The 22,285-nt window shown below is 33.4% G+C and overlaps 4 protein-coding genes and 1 long non-coding RNA gene across 6 annotated transcripts; 3 read left to right on the top strand and 2 right to left on the bottom strand.

Moving 5' to 3' along the window:
- Positions 1 to 1,661: 1,661 nt before the first annotated feature.
- Positions 1,662 to 5,497, top strand: Fcp1 (RNA polymerase II subunit A C-terminal domain phosphatase Fcp1). The gene is made up of 8 exons (XM_075309437.1): positions 1,662 to 2,063; positions 2,204 to 2,297; positions 2,734 to 3,170; positions 3,232 to 3,413; positions 3,482 to 4,213; positions 4,273 to 4,674; positions 4,735 to 4,941; positions 4,994 to 5,497. Exons 1-8 carry the CDS (start codon positions 1,792 to 1,794, stop codon positions 5,134 to 5,136), a joined length of 2,469 nt encoding a protein of 822 aa, XP_075165552.1. The 5' UTR covers positions 1,662 to 1,791; the 3' UTR covers positions 5,137 to 5,497.
- uri (unconventional prefoldin RPB5 interactor) lies at positions 5,411 to 8,459 on the bottom strand. The gene is made up of 5 exons (XM_075309438.1): positions 8,308 to 8,459; positions 7,940 to 8,238; positions 6,446 to 7,880; positions 6,227 to 6,385; positions 5,411 to 5,676 (listed from the first exon to the last, which is right to left on the bottom strand). Exons 1-5 carry the CDS (start codon positions 8,425 to 8,427, stop codon positions 5,542 to 5,544), a joined length of 2,148 nt encoding a protein of 715 aa, XP_075165553.1. The 5' UTR covers positions 8,428 to 8,459; the 3' UTR covers positions 5,411 to 5,541.
- Positions 8,460 to 9,635: 1,176 nt separating this feature from the next.
- Positions 9,636 to 11,491, top strand: MED30 (Mediator complex subunit 30). 2 transcript variants are annotated; one of them, XM_075311776.1, is made up of 3 exons: positions 9,636 to 9,814; positions 9,879 to 10,524; positions 11,171 to 11,491. In XM_075311776.1, the coding sequence occupies exons 1-3, from the start codon at positions 9,710 to 9,712 to the stop codon at positions 11,392 to 11,394; spliced, it is 975 nt and encodes a 324-aa protein (XP_075167891.1). In that variant the 5' UTR covers positions 9,636 to 9,709; the 3' UTR covers positions 11,395 to 11,491. The 2 variants fall into 2 exon arrangements, with proteins under 2 accessions (XP_075167891.1, XP_075167890.1); XM_075311775.1 differs by having other exon boundaries at positions 9,640 to 9,814; positions 9,876 to 10,524.
- Positions 11,492 to 12,778: 1,287 nt separating this feature from the next.
- LOC142238551 (uncharacterized) lies at positions 12,779 to 13,891 on the bottom strand. The gene is made up of 3 exons (XR_012722756.1): positions 13,558 to 13,891; positions 13,388 to 13,493; positions 12,779 to 13,322 (listed from the first exon to the last, which is right to left on the bottom strand). It is a non-coding gene; the product is annotated as an uncharacterized LOC142238551 (long non-coding RNA).
- Positions 13,892 to 14,028: 137 nt separating this feature from the next.
- On the top strand, positions 14,029 to 20,872 carry Pi3K59F (phosphatidylinositol 3-kinase 59F). The gene is made up of 7 exons (XM_075310236.1): positions 14,029 to 14,199; positions 14,268 to 14,886; positions 14,996 to 15,091; positions 18,504 to 18,589; positions 18,652 to 19,836; positions 19,898 to 20,259; positions 20,318 to 20,872. The coding sequence occupies exons 1-7, from the start codon at positions 14,129 to 14,131 to the stop codon at positions 20,761 to 20,763; spliced, it is 2,865 nt and encodes a 954-aa protein (XP_075166351.1). The 5' UTR covers positions 14,029 to 14,128; the 3' UTR covers positions 20,764 to 20,872.
- The last annotated feature ends 1,413 nt before the right edge of the window (positions 20,873 to 22,285 follow it).

Genomic DNA, 22,285 nt, shown 5'->3' with positions numbered 1-22,285 from the left:
AACGGTAAATGTGATATCGATCCCATATAAAGGGTGATTTGTTAAGAGCTTGATAACTTTTTTTTAAAAAAAAACGCATAAAATTTGCAAAATCTCATCGGTTCTTTATGCGCTTTACAGACTATCAGTTATTCCGGACGACAGTACTTGTGTCGAACATATCCCATACATTGTGCACATTATAAGTTAAGTTCGAAGGCATAATCGATACTGCTGCATGTTTATGGGATCGATAACACATTTACCGATTATTTAGTCATCGCCGACAAGTTGTATCGATCCGACACACTGTAAGATTCTTTACAAACACCGACATTCCGTCCGGAATAACTGATAGTCTGTAAAGCGCATTATTTGAAACGTTAGATTGGTCCATGACATTTACTTTTTGAAGATAATTTCATTTAAATGTTGACCGCGGCTGCGTCTTAGGTGGTCCATTCGGAAAGTCCAATTTTGGGCAACTTTTTCGAGCATTTCGGCCGGAATAGCCCGAATTTCTTCGGAAATGTTGTCTTCCAAAGCTGGAATAGTTGCTGGCTTATTTCTGTAGACTTTAGACTTGACGTAGCCCCACAAAAAATAGTCTAAAGGCGTCAAATCGCATGATCTTGGTGGCCAACTTACCGGTCCATTTCTTGAGATGAATTGTTCTCCGAAGTTTTCCCTCAAAATGGCCATAGAATCGCGAGCTGTGTGGCATGTAGCGCCATCTTGTTGAAACCACATGTCAACCAAGTTCAGTTCTTCCATTTTTGGCAACAAAAAGTTTGTTAGCATCGAACGATAGCGATCGCCATTCACCGTAACGTTGCGTCCAACAGCATCTTTGAAAAAATACGGTCCAATGATTCCACCAGCGTACAAACCACACCAAACAGTGCATTTTTCGGGATGCATGGGCAGTTCTTGAACGGCTTCTGGTTGCTCTTCACTCCAAATGCGGCAATTTTGCTTATTTACGTAGCCATTCAACCAGAAATGAGCCTCATCGCTGAACAAAATTTGTCGATAAAAAAGCGGATTTTCTGCCAACTTTTCTAGGGCCCATTCACTGAAAATTCGACGTTGTGGCTCGTTAGTAAGTCTATTCATGATGAAATGTCAAAGCATACTGAGCATCTTTCTCTTTGACACCATGTCTGAAATCCCACGTGATCTGTCAAATACTAATGCATGAAAATCCTAACCTCAAAAGAATCACCCTTTACATGCAGCAGTATCGATTATGCCTTCGGCCTTATCTTATATTGTGGCCAATATATGGGATATGTTCGACACGACCCAAGGCATATTAATTAATATGCCTTGGACACGACCACTGTCGTCCGGATAAATTTATAGTCTGCAAAGCGCAGAAAAGAAACAGTAACCGCGAAAATAAAGTGACTTTCATTGATCAAAATTATTTTTTTATCCGTATTTTCATCTTTTAATACATACGAATCTGGAATTTTTGTACTAATTACTTATTACAATCTTTCTTCTCATATGCTGAATTATATATAGGCTTTGTGAACACCTTCCTTTTGATTTTTTTTTTTTTTTTGTAAAAAAAACCGGTTATCAAATTATTGGAAAGCCCGACAAGTCTCTAGTGGAATGACAACACTAGACAACGGAGCCGCTCAAAATCGCGAACGCCAGAAAAGAAAGCCATTTTATGTGCGACAACAACAACACAAGCCACAATAATAATAAATATTGTTAAATTACATTGGCACATTGGCAAAAAAACACTAACAAAATACAAATCGTGTAGAATAATAGTTGGCGGTTGTAGCAGAAGAAATGTCGGAAGTTTTAAGTGATGATTCCAATGACGGCATTGTTATCAAAGCGCCCGTGGAATATCCTCGAATACGGATCAATAGATGGAGGGTAAGAGAGGGCTTTCCGGTGAGCGCTTCCCAAGTAATTTTGCTATACGAAGTTTTGCCACCGGAGGAAGGAGACGATTTACCAACACCGCCACCGGACACCACAATACATAAACTTAAAGCTCAAAGGGTTGGTGTAGTGAAGAAACGTTTATACAAGGATGGTGCTACCGTTAAAGCTGAGTAAGTATTTTGTGCAATAGGAAAATATATGTATACATGGATGTTGGCCGCTAGTTGCAGTTTTCATCATTATATTGTTATCGATCCAGCTTTTAGTGTATGTGAGTTTGATTGTATTGTTTTCGTGTCTTTATTCACAGTACTCCATTATTGGAATTATCAGCCTGTATTCATACCACTGTTATTAAAGACATGTGCGCCGATTGCGGTGCAGATTTGCGCCAAAATGAAAATGTAAGTATAATTGTTTTTTTTTTCCTTCTTCATCGTCATATTTGCTCTGTTGTCCCATCTTCCGACCATTGCCGATGCGATTTGCATGACAACGTTGACTTAACAGCGTTGATTGTGGTCGGTAGGTAGGTTGATTTGGTAGGGGTGGTAGGAGAAAGTGGTTAGTTTATGTATTGTGCAAAGAAAGCATAACAAACAAAAAAAGAGGGAACTCTAATTTTTGGAAAGAGTTGCCATATCATGTATTTTTTATCAAAGGAAAAAAATACATGATATGTAGAAACTTAAAAATGGGCTTAAAGATAGCCAAATTCCGAATTATGGCTAATTAGAATTAATTGTGTGTCACTTGAGCTTTCTTTCATTTCCTTTCTTTTTGTCTTCTAATTTTCTTATTTTATTCTTTTAAAATACATATATTTTTGTTTTTGATTAGGGAAACACATCCGAGGCTTCTGTTCCCATGGTACATTCTATACCCGATTTGAAAGTTACACAAAAACTAGCACAAAAACTGGGTCATGATGATACCAGACGTCTATTACAAGATCGAAAATTGGTGTTACTGGTTGATTTGGATCAAACTGTTATACATACCACAAATGATAATGTACCTAACAATATAAAGGGTATTTATCACTTTCAATTGTATGGCCCTCAATCGCCATGGTATCATACCCGTTTAAGACCGGGTACTCCAGGATTTTTGGAACGTATGTCAAAGTTTTACGAATTGCATATTTGTACATTTGGTGCCCGCAATTATGCTCATATGATTGCCCAGCTCTTGGATCCTGAAGGTAAATTTTTTTCTCATCGTATTTTATCTAGAGATGAATGTTTCAATGCCACCAGTAAAACAGACAATTTGAAGTAAGTTTATCAAATTCATCAAATAGATCAAATTTAAGAAAGAACATTCACATAATTTTAGGGCTTTGTTTCCGAATGGTGATTCTATGGTGTGTATCATTGATGATCGCGAAGATGTCTGGAACATGGCTTCAAATCTGATACAGGTTAAACCCTATCACTTCTTTCAACACACTGGGGATATAAATGCACCGCCGGGTCTATCAAAACATGAATTAGATGGTGAAGGTGTTGATTTTAAAGGTAAACTTAAAATGGATAGTTAACAACGTATTAACTGCTTATTAAATTATTTTTGTTTTGTAATACAGATATTGAAAATCTGAATACCGAAGACAAGGCTAAAGTATCAACGACTTTGGAAACGTCCACAGATTCGTCAGAAGTAACTAAAGGTAGCGATAGTCCAGCTGAAGATAAAAAAGAAGATTCCACAGTTGAAAATAAAAAAGAGTCTACAGATAAAGAAGCAGATCAACCAGCAGACGAAAAGAAAGAAGCAGAACCCTGTACGTCAAAGGCAGAAGCTGGAAATACTGATATGCCTGATATCTTGGGTATGGAGGAGATAAAACCTGTAGAGGAAGTCACAGTAGTAGCAACGGTAGAGGAAGCACCGCCGCCTCCGCCAACTTCTACTGACGATGCAAAGGAAATTCCTCACGAAAACCAAACAAAAGTTGAAGGGAAATCCGAAGATGATACCACCACAAAAAATGCCAGCACCTCTGAAGAAAACACACCCAAATTAAAAGCGTCCGAAGATTCAGCAAATCTAATTGAAATAGAAGATCCCGATGATTATCTGATGCATTTGGAAGTTATATTGAAACAAATTCATGAACGTTTCTACAGCATTTACAATGAGACAAAGGAAATCCCTGATTTGAAAATAATTGTACCGAAGATACGCTCCGAAGTGCTGCGAAATTGTAATTTAGTATTTTCGGGATTGGTTCCAACCAATATGAAGCTACAACAATCAAGGGCTTACTTCATAGCAAAGAGTTTGGGGGCCGAAGTTTCACAAAACATTAATCCAGGTTTGTAACTTTCACATTTTCAAAAGAATTTAGAAAATTATGGTGAAATATTTTTTCAGATACTACCCACTTGGTAGCGGTCAGTGCAGGCACATTTAAAGTAAATGCCGCTAAAAAGAATCCCCATATCAAAATAGTCAATGTAAATTGGTTGTGGTCATGCGCAGAACGTTGGGAGCATGTTGAGGAGAAACTTTTCCCCTTGGATCGTAAGGTCAGAAGTAAGCAGCGACAGCCTCCTGCCCATTGTCATAGTCCTGAGCATGTAGTCAATTACAGTGACAAATCAGAGATATCTTCTTCAAGTTCAGCACAACAAAATGCCTCTGAACCGGAGAAATTTATTGACACCATTAATCCATTGCTTTCATTTTCGAATGATGACCTGGCGGATATGAATCAAGAATTTGATCAATTCTTTGATTCAGATTCGTCATCAGAGGATGAGCACATAAATATTGGTAAATTTCTTAGATAAAGATATAATACGATGGCAATTTCATTTATACTTTTTATTGCAGAAAATCCTCCCGTTGACAAAAATCTAAGGAAGCGAAAACGCGAAGAAAATGAAGAAGAGAGAACACGAAAATTCTTTACACGTACTGATTCCGATAAAGTTATAGCATCTAAATGTGCCCGGGGCCAAGATTTGGATGATAAAACCTCAAGTGATGATGACGAGGATGAAGAGGAAGAAGAAATGCCTAGCGAAAAATTTAGAAGAGGTAAGCTTTACAGTGGAAAACAACGAAAAAAACTAATATCTCCCAATTATAGGTGGCAATTTACCTTCAGATTTAGAAATGGGTTCAGATTCAAATGATGGCAGCGATGGAAATAACCCCGATGAAGAAGATGATGGCGATTGGAATATGATGGGAGCCGCTCTGGAGCGAGAATTTTTAGGTCTTGAAGATTAAATGAATACTATGCTATGCCATCAACCATTGTATATGGCCCCAGCTTGAATTTTGCAACATCTGATCTTTCGTTTTTTTTTTTTTTTTTTTCTTTATAAATTATTAGTTATTCTGTATGATTAATTATTATAAGTTAATCTAATATCGTATCTTTTTAAATATATATACAAAAAGAGACAATTGTATAAAACAAAAAGTGTAAGAGTAAAGTTGTATTTTAAAAGTTATGCTGATAATTTTATGTTTAGTGTGAAGCTGAATGACTTTTTGAGAATATTTTTCAGTTTTGATTTTATTTGCTAATTATGATAATAATAATTAATAATAATAATATACTATAGTAGACATGTTAAACCTTAAATTAGTGTTTTATTGTTTGTTAAAAACATTGGCATTACTACATATTCACGTTGCCTCGGACCCTTGGCGCATCTGTTTGAAACGACTTACCCTTCGTTTCGGAGCATGGGCATCAATAAATTTTACATCTGGCAAAGGTTCTGGTTCAGTTAAAGGTTTTTCCACAACTTCATTCATCACCTGAAAAAACGAAAGATAATAGTGTGGATAACATGTTTCGGGTTAGCTTCCATACTAAAAAAAATTATTGTACAAAATGAATTTTAAGTTTCGCAAGATGACGTTAGTCAGTTAATCGAAGAAAACCCGTTAAGTATGGCATAATTTCTTCTGAATCAACCAAAACAGTCCGAAAAGTTTAATACGAATTATAATCTTTCTAACGCCATCTAGAAAAACCCAATCAGTCTTAAAGGTGGGTATTAAGTTCGAGTTTAGCCGCTAAAAACGTCATTTTTTACGATTACTTTTCTTTAATAATCAATCCATTTTAAGGAATACAAACTTTGTGAAAATTTGCTTTGGGCTTTTCCCCATCAAGTTATAATAAAATTTGCAACAAATCTGTATAATTTCATGCATTTTTCTTACTGATATAGTTTTCACTTTAGCGATTTTAGCGGCTAAACTCGAACTTAATACTCACCTTAAGGGAAAACTAACTAATATTTCCCCTCGACAACAAAATATAAATTAGTAGAATTAAATTAAATATTATTTTAAATCTTACCTTATAATAGGCACTTGTAATTTCTTCCTCCTCCTTGGGAGTCCGTTTCTTCTTTTGTTTCTTTGTTTTCTTATCACCGTTTTCTGGTTTGTATTGAAGATTTCGATTTTCCATTTCAATGGCATCTTTGTTTCGTAGAATTGATTTGGGATTTGAAAACTAAATACAAAAACCGAAAATTGTTTAAAGAACTAAAAAACTGCCCCAATAGTAACAAACCTCAGCTTTGGGATCTTTATATGCCTGTTGTCGATCTGACTCTTTTAGAGCCGGAGTTCTAACTTGATCCTCACCCTCATAGCTATTTATGAATAACGTTGTTGGCTCAGAATCCTTAGAACTCTCTATTGACTTTAAATATGCGCTATAAAAATCTGCCGGAGTGCCAGGAATATCACAATTTTTGTTATCCTCCGTCGTAGGATACTCTACGGGGCATTGTGAGGAATGTTTGAACAATATGTGTAACGTATTAATTTTACCCATCGAAGTATCTAATATCTTATTGACCAAATCAAAGTCTTGTTTACTTTGGTTTTCTGAAACATATTGTAGACTTTGCTCTACTTTAGCTTTAATTAGATCCTTTTTATCCACTTTTGGAGCAGATGTAGGTATTACATAGTTTTCATTTCTTTTCGCCAATTGGTCATCATCCAATTTTATAATATCTCTTTTAGATACCTCTTTTTTGTCGAATAACATTTGTGTAACTGCTTCATTTTTGCAAAATTCTAATGTTTGGTCTTCTGAAGCAAAGGAAATACGTCTCTTTTGAGTATTTTTTGGCTGCTTATTTTCCTCTTTTGCCTCCATGGATTTTTCAATTTCTGTATTCAACTTTTTTTCAGACTCATTTTTCTCCTCTTGTTCGTCTTGTTCTGCAAGCTCCTCATTTCCCACAGCAGTCTCTGCAAAGTCCAACAGGTCTTCCATATGTTCTAATACTGTTAGGAGACGTATTTTCTCTTCCATTTCTTCTTGATTGCTCAACGGTAAAGCCCTTATCTTTTGCCTAATAATTTCAATTTGGTATTCGTAGAATCCAATTTGGTCCTCGTTACTGAGAAACTTTGCTTGTTCTTTAATTATTCGTACCTCCTCAGGTAAAGGTTCTTCATCATTATCTTCATCTCCACTGTTATTGTTCTGGTCAAAGTAAGGATTGGGCATTGAATTATTATTTGTAGTAATAACCTTCTCTTGTATTGTTGACTTTTTTACAATATTTGTCTGAAGAAGATTTTCTTCGTTTTCTTTTTCCTTTTGCAAAATATTATGGGCAACTCTCTTTTTTTCGGGAGGCAAATACATTTCGCCCGACATAAGTTTTCTTATGGTTTCGTCGTTGACCTCATCGACTTCTAAGCTCTGCAATTCTTCTTCCAATTCTTCCATAATTTCAGCTTCTTCTAACATTTTAAAAATGTCCTCATCTGATTTTTCTTTTGGGTTTTCTTCGGCCATTGCTTTCTTCGTTTCCTCCCTAACTTCTTTTTCACGCTGTTCCTTCTCCTTTAATTTAGCCTCCTTCAGACGTATCTGGTGTTTTTCTTTCCATATTTTTTCCTGCTCTTCATTGTATTCTTCGATAATTTCTCGTTCTTCACCACTAGGAACGACGCCTTCGACATAAGGCTTCTCCAATTTGTTTCTATAATTTAATTAACGAATTACGTACATTTCTTTAATAAAAATCATGGTCATACATACTGCCATAGTTCTAATTCCGTTTCCAATTTCTTCAAATGTTCCCTTGCGGTTTTAATGCGTAGATCACAAATCTCTTCTGCTTTAAAAGCTGAACACTTTGAAAAATATCCTTGATAATGACCCACCAGTACTTCGTTAGTGTGAATCAAACGTCCTGGCATTAAAGCTTTCTTGCCCACTGGTACCATTACTTCCACACTCAAGCGTTTTTGGAACATCAAGATATTTTCTTTGGCCGATTCATTTTCTTTCAGATATGATCTCCAACGTTCCGTCTCTTCTGCATTGTTTTGCAATGCCTATAACAAAATTTGAAAGATAGATTATATCGAGCTAATTGTATAGTAAATAGTTTTATGTTCAATTACTTCTTTTAAAGCATGTTCACGTTTATCCATTGTCCAATGGAGCTTGCTTGTTCCTCTACTGGCTGCACACGTTGTAAACAACAAACCGGGAAAACAAAATTTGCCAAATAGGTCTTTCATTACACAACACTGAATTTATGAACATTGTTGCCAATCTTCTAGTTATAGGCGAGTTCTATTGCTACATATACAGAAATTTATAATGATTTAAGTTGGGAGATTTGAGATCGGCCGTTTCTATCAAGTCAAACAGAATATGTTCTTCGGGAAAATCGGTATTATTTTCAGAACGGAGCACACTACAGGCAAAATCGGAAACATACATATGAAATCTTATCCATTCCAAATTCCAGATCTCGCTAACAGTGTTAAAGTAAAATAAAATATTGTATCTTCCAATTTAAAAGAATTCAACAGTAGTAATACGTTCGAATATTCAACACCTTGCTCAGAACATCTTACTCAAATTAAGATCTTAAATTTCGTAAATTCGATGACCCTGTTCACGAACTATTGAACAGGGATGGAAAATGCAGTACTATAGTACTTTTTTCAATACTTTTTCACCCCGGTCAGTACCGTAGTACCCCGCGAATGATTTAGTACCTTTTGTGTAGACATTTTTGAGTCGATATCAGATATTATGATACAATAGCTTTGACAAAATATTTTAATATTTTGAGAAAGTCTCTATCAACCTTATTTGCTAATAGTCTTTTACAAATATGGCAAAACAGACATGTTCATGTGGGAAGAAAATCTCGATTTTGTGAAAGACATAGTCAAAAACAGGATTTTATTGAACTTCAAGAATGTTTTAGTCGAAAAAAGAATGCGATTCTATATTATCGATTTTTTATTTCGGTAGAAAATGTTGTCAAAATTTTATTTCTATATAGAATTTTTGCAAAATTTTATTTTTATAGAAAATTTTGTCTAAATTTTATTTCAATTGAAAATTTTGTACAAATTTTATTTCCATAGGAAATTTTTACAAAATTTTATTTCTATAGAAAAAATTTGCAACATTTTTTTTCTACAGATTTTTTTTGTAAAATTTTATTTCTATAGAAAATTTTTGCAAAATTTTATTTATATAGAAAATTTTGTCAAAATTTTATTTTCTTTAAAATTTAGTCTCTTGACAATAATTTTCCAGTGAAATTTTTGTTGAAATTTTGTAAAAAGTACCTTTCCGCTCAAAAAATACCTTTTTTGTACTTTCTTAAAAATTGTATTTTCCATCCCTGCTATTGAAGTGATATGAAAAGCTTTAGTACAGAGCCAGTATGAGATTTACGTTCACAATTTTGCGGCTACGGATTTTTAATATTTTTGGAAACTACAACGGCAACCCTTAACCCTTCTCAATCATAATAAATATTTGTTTAAATAAACGAAAATGTCGTATCCAGGTGGCTATAATAACCCTTTAGCCGGCCATCGTGGCCAATTTAATCCTCAACAGCAACAGCAAATGATGAATCAAATGCAAATGCAGTATCTAGTAAGTTTGCCATATTATAATGTATCGAACATGTAAAATTTCATTTCCCATTGTTTTACAGCAGTCGCCACAAGGTATGGGACCAGGAATGCAACAATCGCCTTCGCATGTCCAACAACAACTTATGGCCCAACAGCAAATGCAGCAGCAACAACAACAACAAATGGGTGGTCCTTCTCAAATGGGAGGTATGGGAATGGGACACATAGGAAATCCCTTGGCCGGTGGTGGTGTTCCTCAAAATACTATGGGTGGGGGTATGATGCAACAACAACCACAGCTATCTCCAGCCATGCAGCAGGTGGGAATGCAACAGCAAATGCAAAATGTCACCAATCCCATGACGAACCAACAATCTTCTCAATCCCAACAGCAGCAAGCTCAGCCCCCACAGACCCAGCAACAGCAGCAGCAGCAACAACAAGCACCTACTGGCCAACCACAAACGTCCAACAATATGCTTTCGACTATATCACAGCAGCCACATAAGGAAATAAATATTGTCCAGTTATCACGTGTGGGCCAGGAAACTGTGCAGGACATTACTTCGAGGTTTCAGGAAATATTTACCGCTCTCAAAGTAATACAGCCCACAGCCAGCCGTGATAATGGCACCGTAAAAAAGGTTCAAGAACATTTTCGTACTATTCGGTTGTTGTTTAAGCGTATGCGTCTTATCTATGAGCGATGCAGTGATGGGTATCCGCAAGGTAAGACACCGGCCGAAAACTAGCTACAAATACTACTTTGTTATCTGTTCATAGGACAAAAGGCCTAAAATCTGGCCAAAGGCTGCTCATCAATATGCTTTTATGCTCGTGTTAACCCACTTTCTTTTTGCATTGGGGCAGCGCTTAGTGGGACTATAATTGACTATAAAATAGACTTCAATACAAGTATTATTAACTTTAATTTACTGTATTCTCTTAAGAACATAGGTTAATGAATGTAGGTAGAATTATTATAACTGGCGCGACAACGTTAATTTCTGTTCATATTTAGAATCTAAGCAAAACAATTTGCTAAAATTTGTGAGAATGGTTATTGGAGACTTTTTAAGATGTTTCAAATTTTTCAAAGATGTATGGTAAAAAAAAGTAATTTGTTTATTATATTATGTATTTCTGTGGCAGACATATGGCTGAGATATACCAAATTTTTATTGAGCTTTTCGAGGGCTACACCTGGGCGAAAAATTTTGCTAGTTAGAATCAGTGCACCAAGCACTACAGTTGCTTCAAAAGTCGATCATCCATCAAATCACAGAAAAATATAGCCAAACATTTTCATTGAATAAGCCTTAACTTAAAACCAAGAATGGTTATGGATTCATATTTGAAATATATCTCTTTCTAGGCATGGAATATACACACGTTGAAAGTTTAATCCCATACAAAGACGATACGGAACATCGTAATTTGGAAGCAACCCAATGTGAGGAGTACCGCAAAGCATTACAGGAAAATCAAGAACTCATCGATATAGTGAAACTAAAAAATCGTCAACTTCGGGAGATTATAGATCGTACACGTATTATAGTTTGGGAAATAAATACCATGCTTAGTATGAGAAGATCTTAAATTTTTAGCATGAATGGACAATTTATCCATGCTTGTTATACTAGCGTTCTAGGATTATAAGGAAAATATATTCAATAAAACAAGTTAAGTAAATAAACCGTTGTTTTTATTAGCGACCAAATGCAACGAATTCTCTATAAGCAATTAACTATCAATTAATATATATGAAGTAAAGCAAAACTGAATCAGTTCTACTGTGCTACCGAAGATGAAGATTATTAAGTTCGATTATCTATGGCACATTTTCGAACTTGACCTGATTCTACGACTGACAAGCTAAAAAAAACGAACTTCACTTCCTATTTATTAGGAGATTTCGAATGATGCAAAAAATGTTTAATTGAATTTCCTATAGCGATTTGTAGTGTGGGCATCATTTTCAAAACACTCAGTTGGGTAGGTGTAGTGGCAGCCTGTTATTTTAGGCTGACTTAAGCTATATGAACCATTGTGATACCACAGGTGGTGAACGTCTTTTTTTATCATTGATTAATTATGAAACTGTCGTAGCATGCATGATTCCCTCCTGAACCGTCAAAAATATAAAAGAAACTCTCGTGAATGTGCGCGAGAGGAACTAAATAAAATATGTAAATGAGCGTGAGTGAAAAATAAAATTGTTATGTAAATGTGCTTAAATAATGTATAGCAAATTCACAAAAAATCGCTCTGCAGTTCAAGATTCAATTCTTGCGCATATGCGAATCTCATCTTTTATTTTAGTAATTGACAATAAACAGGCTGGCGAAAAATATTCTATTTTTGCTGCTTTGTTACTTTAGCCATTTTGAAAATTTCTTGAATTGTGTCTAGAGTCACGGGAATTGCAATGACTGGAGTCTTTAAAAGTTGTTCGTGTATGAAATGTCCTTCATTTAGAGAATTTGAGTGAATGTGAGTTTCTAACTCACCTGATCTTCTTTTAAAGCCGAGTCTAAACGGCGTATTACACAATTGTGATATATCTTCGAGATGCTTTCAGTAGTTATTATGTATTCACATATGGAACGATCTTTGTCATCCTCCATTTTGGTAACATTGATTCTTTATTTGGCATCCCAATAAACACAAACGTTTGAAAAATGCTAAATTTCAACAATTTTTCAAACATTTTTTCAAAGGATTAGGGTAATATTCAAGTTGAGAAATTGTTGAGAAAATCGCGTTCTCAACAAAAAACAGACATTACCCTCAACAGTGAAATTCAACACATTAACAATAATATCTCAAGTGTTATCCTCAAATTGAAATGCATCGCTACTCAATAATTTGTCAAATAATTTTCGATGCGAGTCAAATTCAAAATTAACATCGTTGCAAATACATTTCAACCTAAATTTGTATGAATGATATCCCCACTTCAAATTGAAAGTCAAAGCCAAAATTCTATTAATTTTGTATAATTTATTCATTTTTATCAAAATAAAATATATAATAATACACTACACTACATAATACACTACAATACCAATTGATAAATAATAATCTTATTAAACATATCAACAAATAAGAACAAAAAAAAAAACAAACAACAAAACGTTAAATATCTTAAACATTATTAGTAAACACTTTTGCATTGATAATTCGATTTCCTTCCTTTTGGTGTCATAAAACAGCATTACAATTTATTAACATGCGGGCAATTTGAAATTAGGAACGTACAGGACCGCGTGTTAGAATTGATTTCCAGCAGAAGGAATTCACAAAATATCCATTTTAAACTGATAATAGCATATGAATTAAACTGACGATGTGATGCACATTTTCATCCAGAAGTTGTTGATTTCAACAATTTGTTGTTTTTAACCATTTTAATTGGTTGCACTTATAATGTTTCTGGAAACTTTTTCTTGTCGATAAGCCATTCATTTTTCATTGGTCAGCTTCTTAATGTTTGGAAGAATGTAGCATCCAAAGATTTTAGTTTTCTGCAAAGAGATTAAAATTTAGTGACTTCTCTAAAGTTTTGATTTAATTTTTCATATTGACGTACCAATTATTATAAACTTTTTGAAGCAGTTCCAGTTAATTGTCCACCATTTTTTCATCGGTCAGCGTTTTAATGTTTTCAAGAACGTAGACTCCATAATTTTAGTTTTCTGCAAAGAGATATACATTTAGTGACTTCCTTAAAGTTTTATTTCATTTATTATTTTCACTTACCTTTTTTTATAAACTATTTGGTTATTTGTCTAAAATTTTCCATTTTTTTTATTTCTTGCAATTGACCACGAACTTCGTTGCACAAATAAGTATTAAAAACCACATGGTTTTTTCGTTGCATTTTAGGGTAGTGTTTTGTCAAAGTTTTCTCATATTATCTTCAACACCTTTTCAAAGATTTCGTCAACATTTTGGCAAATTGGAAGTAATTCGCAAACAATTTGAAGATGTATTGAAGATGAGCTATTTCAAGTCAAGTTGAATTTATGTTGAAAATTATATTTACCCTCAAACTGAAAAGTTGTTGCATTTGAAAAACGCTCATCTTGTGTTTATTGGGATCATCAAAAATTTCTATGCGGGATTTTTGGAATTTTGTGTTGTATTCACTGTGCAACTAGAGATGCTGTTGATTACAAATCCGAATTCTACTCCGGCATCCCTATTCAAAAAATATTAACAGCTGACCATAGTTTTTGTTTTGTATTGTTAAAATAATTTGAGGGAGTCACTGCTCGAAAGAAAATTAATCAAAAATTCGGTTCCCGTGATCCACCAACGAATAGTTGCCATGGATCAACCAAATGACTATTTTCGCTACATCTACAGCTCATCATTGAACGAGTTAATACAAATAAAAGTGTAAGGAAAATGTCTTGTTCTTTTGTGTTCTCTGTGCTGAAAAATATAACTATCTCTTATTTTTTCAGTGGTACCTTGGAAGGCGAAAAACGACAACCTGACTATGAAAAATTACTTGAAGATCCCATTCTACGATTTTCCGGTCTATATTCCGAAGATTGTCCCTCATTCCAAGTGCGACTACAGATATTTTGTCAAGGACGTCCATATTGTTTGCCTGTAACAACTTCCTATAAATCGTTTACTACACGGTGGAATTGGAATGAATGGGTTACATTACCCTTGCAATTCTCCGATTTACCACGTACAGCCATGTTAGTTTTAACAATACTCGATTGTGCTGGTGCTGGACAAACAACCGTGATTGGTGGAACTTCCATATCTTTGTTTGGAAAAAATGGTATGTTTCGACAGGGCATGTATGATCTAAGGGTATGGTTGGGCGTAGAGGGAGACGGTAGCTTTCCCTCTAAAACTCCTGGCAAAGGTAAAGATTCGTCAAAATCTCAAATGCAACGTCTGGGCAAACTGGCAAAGAAGCATCGTAATGGACAACTGCAAAAGGTGGATTGGTTGGATCGCTTAACATTCCGAGAAATAGAAATAATCAATGAAAAGGAGAAGAGGATGTCCGATTATATGTATCTAATGATAGAATTTCCAACTGTGGTAGTCGATGAATACAACGTAAGTTTTTCGTGGAAAATGAATATTTGTAATAGATAAAAATCAAAAGTTCAACTCTAAACTTATGGGCGTATAAGTATTTTAAATGTACATACTATTTTTTTTTCAGTATTCCATTGTATACTTTGAACCCGAAGGTGATAAGAATTACAAATTCTTAAGTAAACCAAAACTCGTTACTGTCCCCGACTCAGAAATATTACAGGTAAGAGCGAGTTAAACTCGTAATAAACATATCATAATACAATACCTTGAATAAATGATGCACAGTGGAATTAGAGATAATAATAGAATAATTACTATATGTTTTCTCCATTAAGCGTTACCATAAAGGACCCACTTTGAGTTATCTATATTAGCCAGATCTATACTAAAGACTGTGGAAAAGTTCAATCACCCGACAAGAAATATGTACAGGCGTGTTATAGATTTGTATCTTGCATTTTTTTCAATGGCTCAATTGTTCAAGCTCCTTAATCTGCTTTGCCCATATAGCATTAATAATTAATTATTAATTAAATGCCTTGAATTTTAAACAGTTTACTCTTAATATTTCTGTAATTAACCCCCCCCCCCCCCCCCCCTACCAATTTTATTTGGCATGGAGGAAATCATAGAGATCTTTTAGATCATTATACACGGCAATAAATAAATAAGATTAAGAAGTTTATTCTCCAAACAGAGCTATTTAATGCCTGTGATATTATACTGCCATAGTTACCCAAGTAATTAATATTTCTTATAGTTCTTAAATGAGCCCATGGTACTCTGCGTTCAAGTTGGCGGTGCACCGCGGTCCTCATGTGGGCTGTAATCTGAGTGATAATTGGCTACCAAAATTATTGGCCATAGACCCAATATTATATACGCTGATCTACTCAGCTCCATATCCTGTGTCGATCTATCTTTTACCGTCCGAGAGAAGATAGAGGTCATAGATCCTTACATCTGACACGTATCAGACATATCGGTTCGCACAGCCCCCTAAACATAACATAGTGCGAAAGAATGTGCCTACCAGAAATGTTGATTTTAAGCCCCATAAAATAAATACCGATTGAACCACCTCTTGATACGATGGTTTAGCTTTTGGTGTCCGTCTGACCATGTATTTGTTATTCGCAGTATTCAGGTTGCTATTATTAACCGATTTTGATGAAATTTGGTACAGTGTTGATGGAAGAATGGGGGATATCGGTACAGATACAACAACAAATTAGTCCATTCAATGTCTAGGCTGCTTGATGTGATTATCAAACAAAAAGGAATGACCAAATGTGATTATCAAACAAAAAGGAATGACTAAATGTAAACTAATTTAAAACTACCTGTTCCCAAAATTTTGTCCCTCAACAAAATGTGCCTTTTTACATTTTTGTAATTTAAAGAACAAAGAATTTCCTAAAATAAAAAAATGATCTATATGCTTGAAATCCAAATTAAAACATTTTAATTTAAAATAGCTTCATATTACTGTTAACATGTGGTTTTTATCAAAATTGTTTGATGTGCCAATACTTACGTGTGTCACTGTAGATATAGCTGGTATATATGTGCATCGCCCTACTTGTATAAATTTAAGAGTTTTACTCTCATTATTAACAGATACGAATATTATTATCATCTTCTATAATATCTTTTAAACATACAATATATTGGACTTAATGGTATCTTACGATTATCACAAAAGTACTATATTAAAATATACATATAATCATATATTGTACTTATTCAAATATGGGATAAGGTAACACCATTGGTATTTCATACAAATTCTTAATAACGTTCGTTCTAAAAGCAATTTTCATATTTTGTGTAATTATCGCTTACACATGTGGCTTACAAACCATTATAAAGCAATAGGTCATTTCCCATTTCACTTTCACTAATGTTATGTGAGATAAGAAACGCACCCTTAGACCATAGCCTTGACTTTGGTCTACGACCATCGATTCCAGTAATATGTTTGCAATGCAAGGCAAAAACAAATGTCTACATAATATTTTGCAATGTTTATGTGTAAATGTGTTTTTCAGTAGTTCACTTAGACTCAGTGTAGAAGAATGCATATTTTTGTTTAAAAAGATATATAAATATTAAAAATTTGTTTAATTTATTTCGTTCAAATTGGGGAAATTTTGTATTTCAAAATGCCTATTGTTGTTCAAAAAATTTATGATTTTCATAAAAGTTAAATTAGAGTGTTTTAAAAAATGGAAACCTGGCAAATGTCTAAAGCGATGGCTGGTAAAAGCAATATTATATTTCCTAGTGCCATAGTGATTCTTACTGATGCATAATGTTGCAGTCTGCGGAAATGCATCATAATGAAACAAATTCTGAACATTTTAATGTTTTTGCAGAAGATATCTGTAAATTTTTATATAGCCTCCGTAAACATCCAATTGTCATCTAGTTTCCCCATTCTTTTGGACACATAAATGGATGTGTTGAAGATAATTGATATGGGTTGTTCCTTAAACACACGGGCTTATTTCTTCATTGTCATAGATATAGATATTTTATTTTTTAACTAAACTTATTTGGATCCAATGAACTTTTTTAATTCCACAAAAACCACAAAAAAATCCTAATATTTACGTCTTTTGAAATTTAAAAAAAATATATATTTTTTCAAAATCTATCTCTGAAATATTGCAAAGGAGAAGCAGTTTTAACAAACATTGCGTGTTTTCTCGTTTTCGGAAGTTTTTTAAATGTTTTAGTAGATTTATCTACTATGTCCACTAAAAAATCTTTGAATAGATCTGGAAATTATAGCAGATTTTCTGCAATACAGTCTGATGATTTAAATCCTTGGTGCTCAAATAGCTAACTGCATTTGTAATTAAAAAAAGGGTATTGTAATATAAAGGGTATTGTAATATAAAGGGTATTGTAATATAAAATATTTAGCCGGTTTTTTTTCTCAAGCAAATACAATTTTTTTTTATCGAGTTAGGTATAGAATCGATCGATAAATATGTTTATTTCATCGTTAGACAGGTTTCTTGTGGAATAAGGAAAATTTTCAAGTAATTTCTCTGGAGAACCTCATTTCTAAAGTTATTCCAGTTAGTGTTTCGGAAGGACGTAAATGTCGCGGGAATATGGAGAAGAATTTCCATTTCAAATATATTTAACGAAAATTTAATAGGGAAATGATCAGACAACTTTGTCAGGCTACAGACGGAAAAATTTGAAAATGTCGAGTTCAAAAGAGTTTTAGTTAAAATATAATGATCTAGGAAAGCATTGCCATTGGGGAAGGATGGAAATGAGTCCGACAATCTTGCAAACTCAAGTGAGTGGTGTTGTAACCAGGTGTGTAGTGTATTTCCGTTAAGATTATTCATAATATCACCCCATGATATGTGTTTGGAGTTTAGATCGCCTCCAAGAATTGTTCGGTAATAATTTTGGGATGTTTGGTAGATGGATGTTAAATTTTCTTTTAAGTTATTTGGGTTGGTGTTGCAAGGGAAATATATAGAACCGGCGAATGGAATATAAAAAAACACTATTTTTTATTCTCGAAAGAATGTTATAATAACATATTATTATCTATGCTAGTTTAAATATGATAAACTTATGATGTCTCTAATAAATATTTTCAGGAAAATCTCGTAGAAAGAAAGCATCATCGACTTGCTCGTTCAGCAAGGTCTAGAATATCAGATCGTGATGCCAAACCAACAGCTAGGTAAGAAAATAATAACTGTGCTTTTATAGAATGTCTACTACATCGTATATTTCAATTTACAGCATACGTGATCAACTACACACCATAGTTTATAGATATCCACCAACATGTGTTTTGAATAGTGAAGAACAAGATTTAATTTGGAAATTTAGGTTTTATCTTAGCTCACACAAGAAAGCTCTTACAAAATTCTTAAAATGTATCAATTGGGAAACTCCTGGAGAAGTGGAACAAGCTCTAATACTTCTCAACAAATGGGCTCCGATGGATGTAGAAGATGCTTTGGAATTACTAAGTCCAAGTTTTAAACATCCACATGTTCGTAAATATGCCATAAGTCGTTTAGCCCAAGCGCCCGATGAGGATTTACTCCTCTATTTGTTGCAATTAGTTCAAGCTCTCAAATATGAAAATTTTGCCGATATAATGGAATCCCATAAGCGATTCTTTCCCGATCGTGATATTGTGCGTTCACTAGATGATAATTCTACGCTATTTGATCAAAGTTCTTTGTGTTCGGAATTAAGCGGTGGTGGTGGAGGAGGAGGAGCTGCTAGTGTGGTAGGAGCAAATATGGGTAGCACATCTTCCATTTTGAAATCCACTCAACGTAGCTCCACTATACAACGCCCTGGTGTGCAAATAGAACGTTCCACTACTATGCCCATTTCGGTACACTCATCATTGGCTGACGACAATGAAACTTCAATAGGCTCATTACCCTCCGATGTTTCGAACACACTGATGAGCGATAACAATACGAATGTGCAATATTCCACAATGACTAATGCAGCATCAAATCTAGCAACATTCCTAATACAACGCGCTTGTAATAATCCAACATTGGCCAATTATTTATATTGGTATCTATCCATAGAAGTCGAAGACTGTGAATCGGTACGAAAACAAGATGAAACAGTACATGGAATGTACGATATGGTTTTGAAGATGTTTCTTAAGGTATTGGAAAATGGAGATTTCAATTTGCGTGGCATATTTTATAATCTAAGAAAGCAGCAGCGTTTCATTGATGAATTAGTTCGTTTGGTAAAAATTGTGGCCAAAGAGCCTGGTAATCGTAATAAGAAAACGGAGAAGTTTCAAAAACTTTTGGCAGAAACCGATACATTCAAAGTTGTATTTACAAATTTGGAGCAAATACCCTTTCCACTGGATCCAGAAATTTACATAACAAAAATATTACCATCAAAGACATCTCTGTTCAAAAGTGCATTGATGCCAGCCAAGTAAGTTGCTGTTTATGCGGGTTTTCACGTTTACCACATTTTTTATAATTATGTTTTTTAGATTAACTTTTGTAACATCGATTGCTCAACATGAATATGTGGCAATATTTAAACATGGTGATGATCTCAGGCAGGACCAACTTATTCTACAAATGATTACTCTAATGGATAAATTATTACGACGAGAAAATCTCGATCTCAAATTAACACCATATAAAGTATTGGCCACTAGTTCCAAGCATGGTTTCCTGCAATACATTGACTCGTATACAGTAGCTGATGTTTTGGCGCGTGAAGGAAGCATTTTGAATTTCTTTAGAAAACACAATCCCTGTGATTCGGCTCCTTACGGAATCTTGCCAGAAATTATGGATACATATATAAAAAGCTGTGCTGGTTATTGCGTTATAACATATCTTTTGGGTAAGTGGAAATGATTCAAGCTCACTAAAGGCTGAGATTTACAACTTTCTTTCCTTAGGTGTGGGAGATCGCCATCTGGACAATTTACTTCTAACCACTAATGGTAAACTTTTCCACATTGATTTTGGTTATATACTTGGCCGAGATCCCAAACCTATGCCTCCACCCATGAAATTAAGTAAGGAAATGGTTGAAGCTATGGGTGGTGTAAGTTCCGAACTACATCATGAATTCCGCAAACAGTGCTACACGGCATTTTTGCATTTGAGACGTCACGCAAATGTTGTTCTAAATCTTTTCTCCCTTATGGTTGATGCATCAGTACCCGATATTGCTTTAGAACCTGATAAAGCAGTGAAAAAGGTGGAAGATAATTTACAATTGGGACTTACAGATGAGGAGGCCGTTCAACATTTACAGGGCCTTTTGGATATATCGATTACAGCTGTAATGCCCGCATTAGTAGAACAAATACATAAGTTGGCTCAGTACTGGCGCAAGTAATTTAGTTATATAATGTTATTATTTGCTATTATTAATTGTTTATGTCATTTTAGAATTTATATTTATATATCTATTTAAGTTGCAATAAATATATGCTTATTATTAAAAATATGTGATTTTTTATGGGGAAAATAGAACATTTTGTAAAAATTTTATTTCTATAGAAAATTTTGTAAAAATTTTATTTCTATAGAAAATTTTGTCAAAATTTTATATCTATAGAATATTTTGTCAAAATTTTATTTCTATAGAAAATTTTGTTAAAATTTTATTTCCATAGAAAATTTTGTCAACATTTTATTGCTATACAAAATTTTAATTCTATAGAATTTTTTTTTAAAATTTTATTTCCATAGAAAATTTTGCCAAAATTTTATTTCTATAGAAAATTTTGTCAAAATTTTATTTCTATAGAAAATTTTGTCAAAATTTTATTTCCATAGAAAATTTTGTCAAAATTTTATTTCTATAGAAAATTTTGTCAACATTTTATTTCTATAGAAAATGTTGTCAAAATTTTATTTCTATAGAAAATTTTGTCAAAAATTTATTGCTATAGAAAATTTGGTCAAACTTTTATTTCTATAGAAAATTTTGTCAAAAATTTATTTCTATAGAAAATGTTGTCAAAATTTTATTTCTATAGAAAATTTTGTCAACATTTTATTTCTAAAGAAACTTTTGTCAAAATTTTATTTCTGTAGAAAAGTTAACCCCTAGTTGGAGAGGAATATTTTGCAAAATCTACCAAGGTATATATAATTCTACCAACTGTGGGGGACGTGATCACAATGACAATCATGCTGTATTACACCAAATTCTAGAGTTCACTATCGACTGGGGTAAATCCTTTATAATAAAGAACTGAGGTGTGTTCCTTCTGCTGCGTGAATCGTCAAAACCTTTTTTCAAAACGCTGATTTTTTTTTTGCAAAAATAAAATGAAAAACAGTGCTTTATTAGTAATAAGAATCCAATTTTTAAAAAATTTATTAACTTGTAAATCTTAATTTTCACTAGGGTCATTAAAAAGTATTGTTAGTTTTGTAAGAATATTGCAATCTTCTATAGAAAATTTTGCCAAAATTTTATTTCTATAGAAAATTTTGTCAAAATTTTATTTCTATAGAAAATTTTGTCAAAATTTTATTTCCATAGAAAATTTTGTCAAAATTTTATTTCTATAGAAAATTTTGTCAAAATTTTATTTCTATAGAAAATTTTGTCAAAATTTTATTTCTATAGAAAATGTTGTCAAAATTTTATTTCTATAGAAAATTTTGTCAAAAATTTATTGCTATAGAAAATTTGGTCAAACTTTTATTTCTATAGAAAATTTTGTCAAAAATTTATTTCTATAGAAAATGTTGTCAAAATTTTATTTCTATAGAAAATTTTGTCAACATTTTATTTCTAAAGAAACTTTTGTCAAAATTTTATTTCTGTAGAAAAGTTAACCCCTAGTTGGAGAGGAATATTTTTCAAAATCTACCAAGGTATATATAATTCTACCAACTGTGGG

The sequence above is a fragment of the Haematobia irritans genome, chromosome 5 (assembly GCF_050003625.1).
Source record: "Haematobia irritans isolate KBUSLIRL chromosome 5, ASM5000362v1, whole genome shotgun sequence".
Taxonomy (NCBI): Eukaryota; Metazoa; Arthropoda; class Insecta; order Diptera; family Muscidae; genus Haematobia; species Haematobia irritans.
Note: the sequence above shows the minus strand (reverse complement) of the source record. Positions and strands in the feature narration are given on the sequence as shown.

Coding starts and splice junctions, on each gene's coding strand:
- Fcp1 (XM_075309437.1), top strand. CDS start 1,792: ATGTCGGAAGTTTTAAGTGATGATTCCAATGACGGCATTGTTATCAAA. Junction 3,414..3,481: donor TGAAGGTGTTGATTTTAAAG/GTAAACTTAAAA, acceptor TTTGTAATACAG/ATATTGAAAATCTGAATACC. Junction 4,675..4,734: donor GGATGAGCACATAAATATTG/GTAAATTTCTTA, acceptor TTTTTATTGCAG/AAAATCCTCCCGTTGACAAA.
- uri (XM_075309438.1), bottom strand. CDS start 8,427: ATGAAAGACCTATTTGGCAAATTTTGTTTTCCCGGTTTGTTGTTTACA. Junction 8,239..8,307: donor GTGAACATGCTTTAAAAGAA/GTAATTGAACAT, acceptor ATTTTGTTATAG/GCATTGCAAAACAATGCAGA. Junction 6,386..6,445: donor ATAAAGATCCCAAAGCTGAG/GTTTGTTACTAT, acceptor TTTTGTATTTAG/TTTTCAAATCCCAAATCAAT.
- MED30 (XM_075311775.1), top strand. CDS start 9,710: ATGTCGTATCCAGGTGGCTATAATAACCCTTTAGCCGGCCATCGTGGC. Junction 9,815..9,875: donor AAATGCAAATGCAGTATCTA/GTAAGTTTGCCA, acceptor ATTGTTTTACAG/CAGTCGCCACAAGGTATGGG. Junction 10,525..11,170: donor CAGTGATGGGTATCCGCAAG/GTAAGACACCGG, acceptor ATCTCTTTCTAG/GCATGGAATATACACACGTT.
- Pi3K59F (XM_075310236.1), top strand. CDS start 14,129: ATGGATCAACCAAATGACTATTTTCGCTACATCTACAGCTCATCATTG. Junction 14,200..14,267: donor GAGTTAATACAAATAAAAGT/GTAAGGAAAATG, acceptor TTATTTTTTCAG/TGGTACCTTGGAAGGCGAAA. Junction 20,260..20,317: donor CGTTATAACATATCTTTTGG/GTAAGTGGAAAT, acceptor TTCTTTCCTTAG/GTGTGGGAGATCGCCATCTG.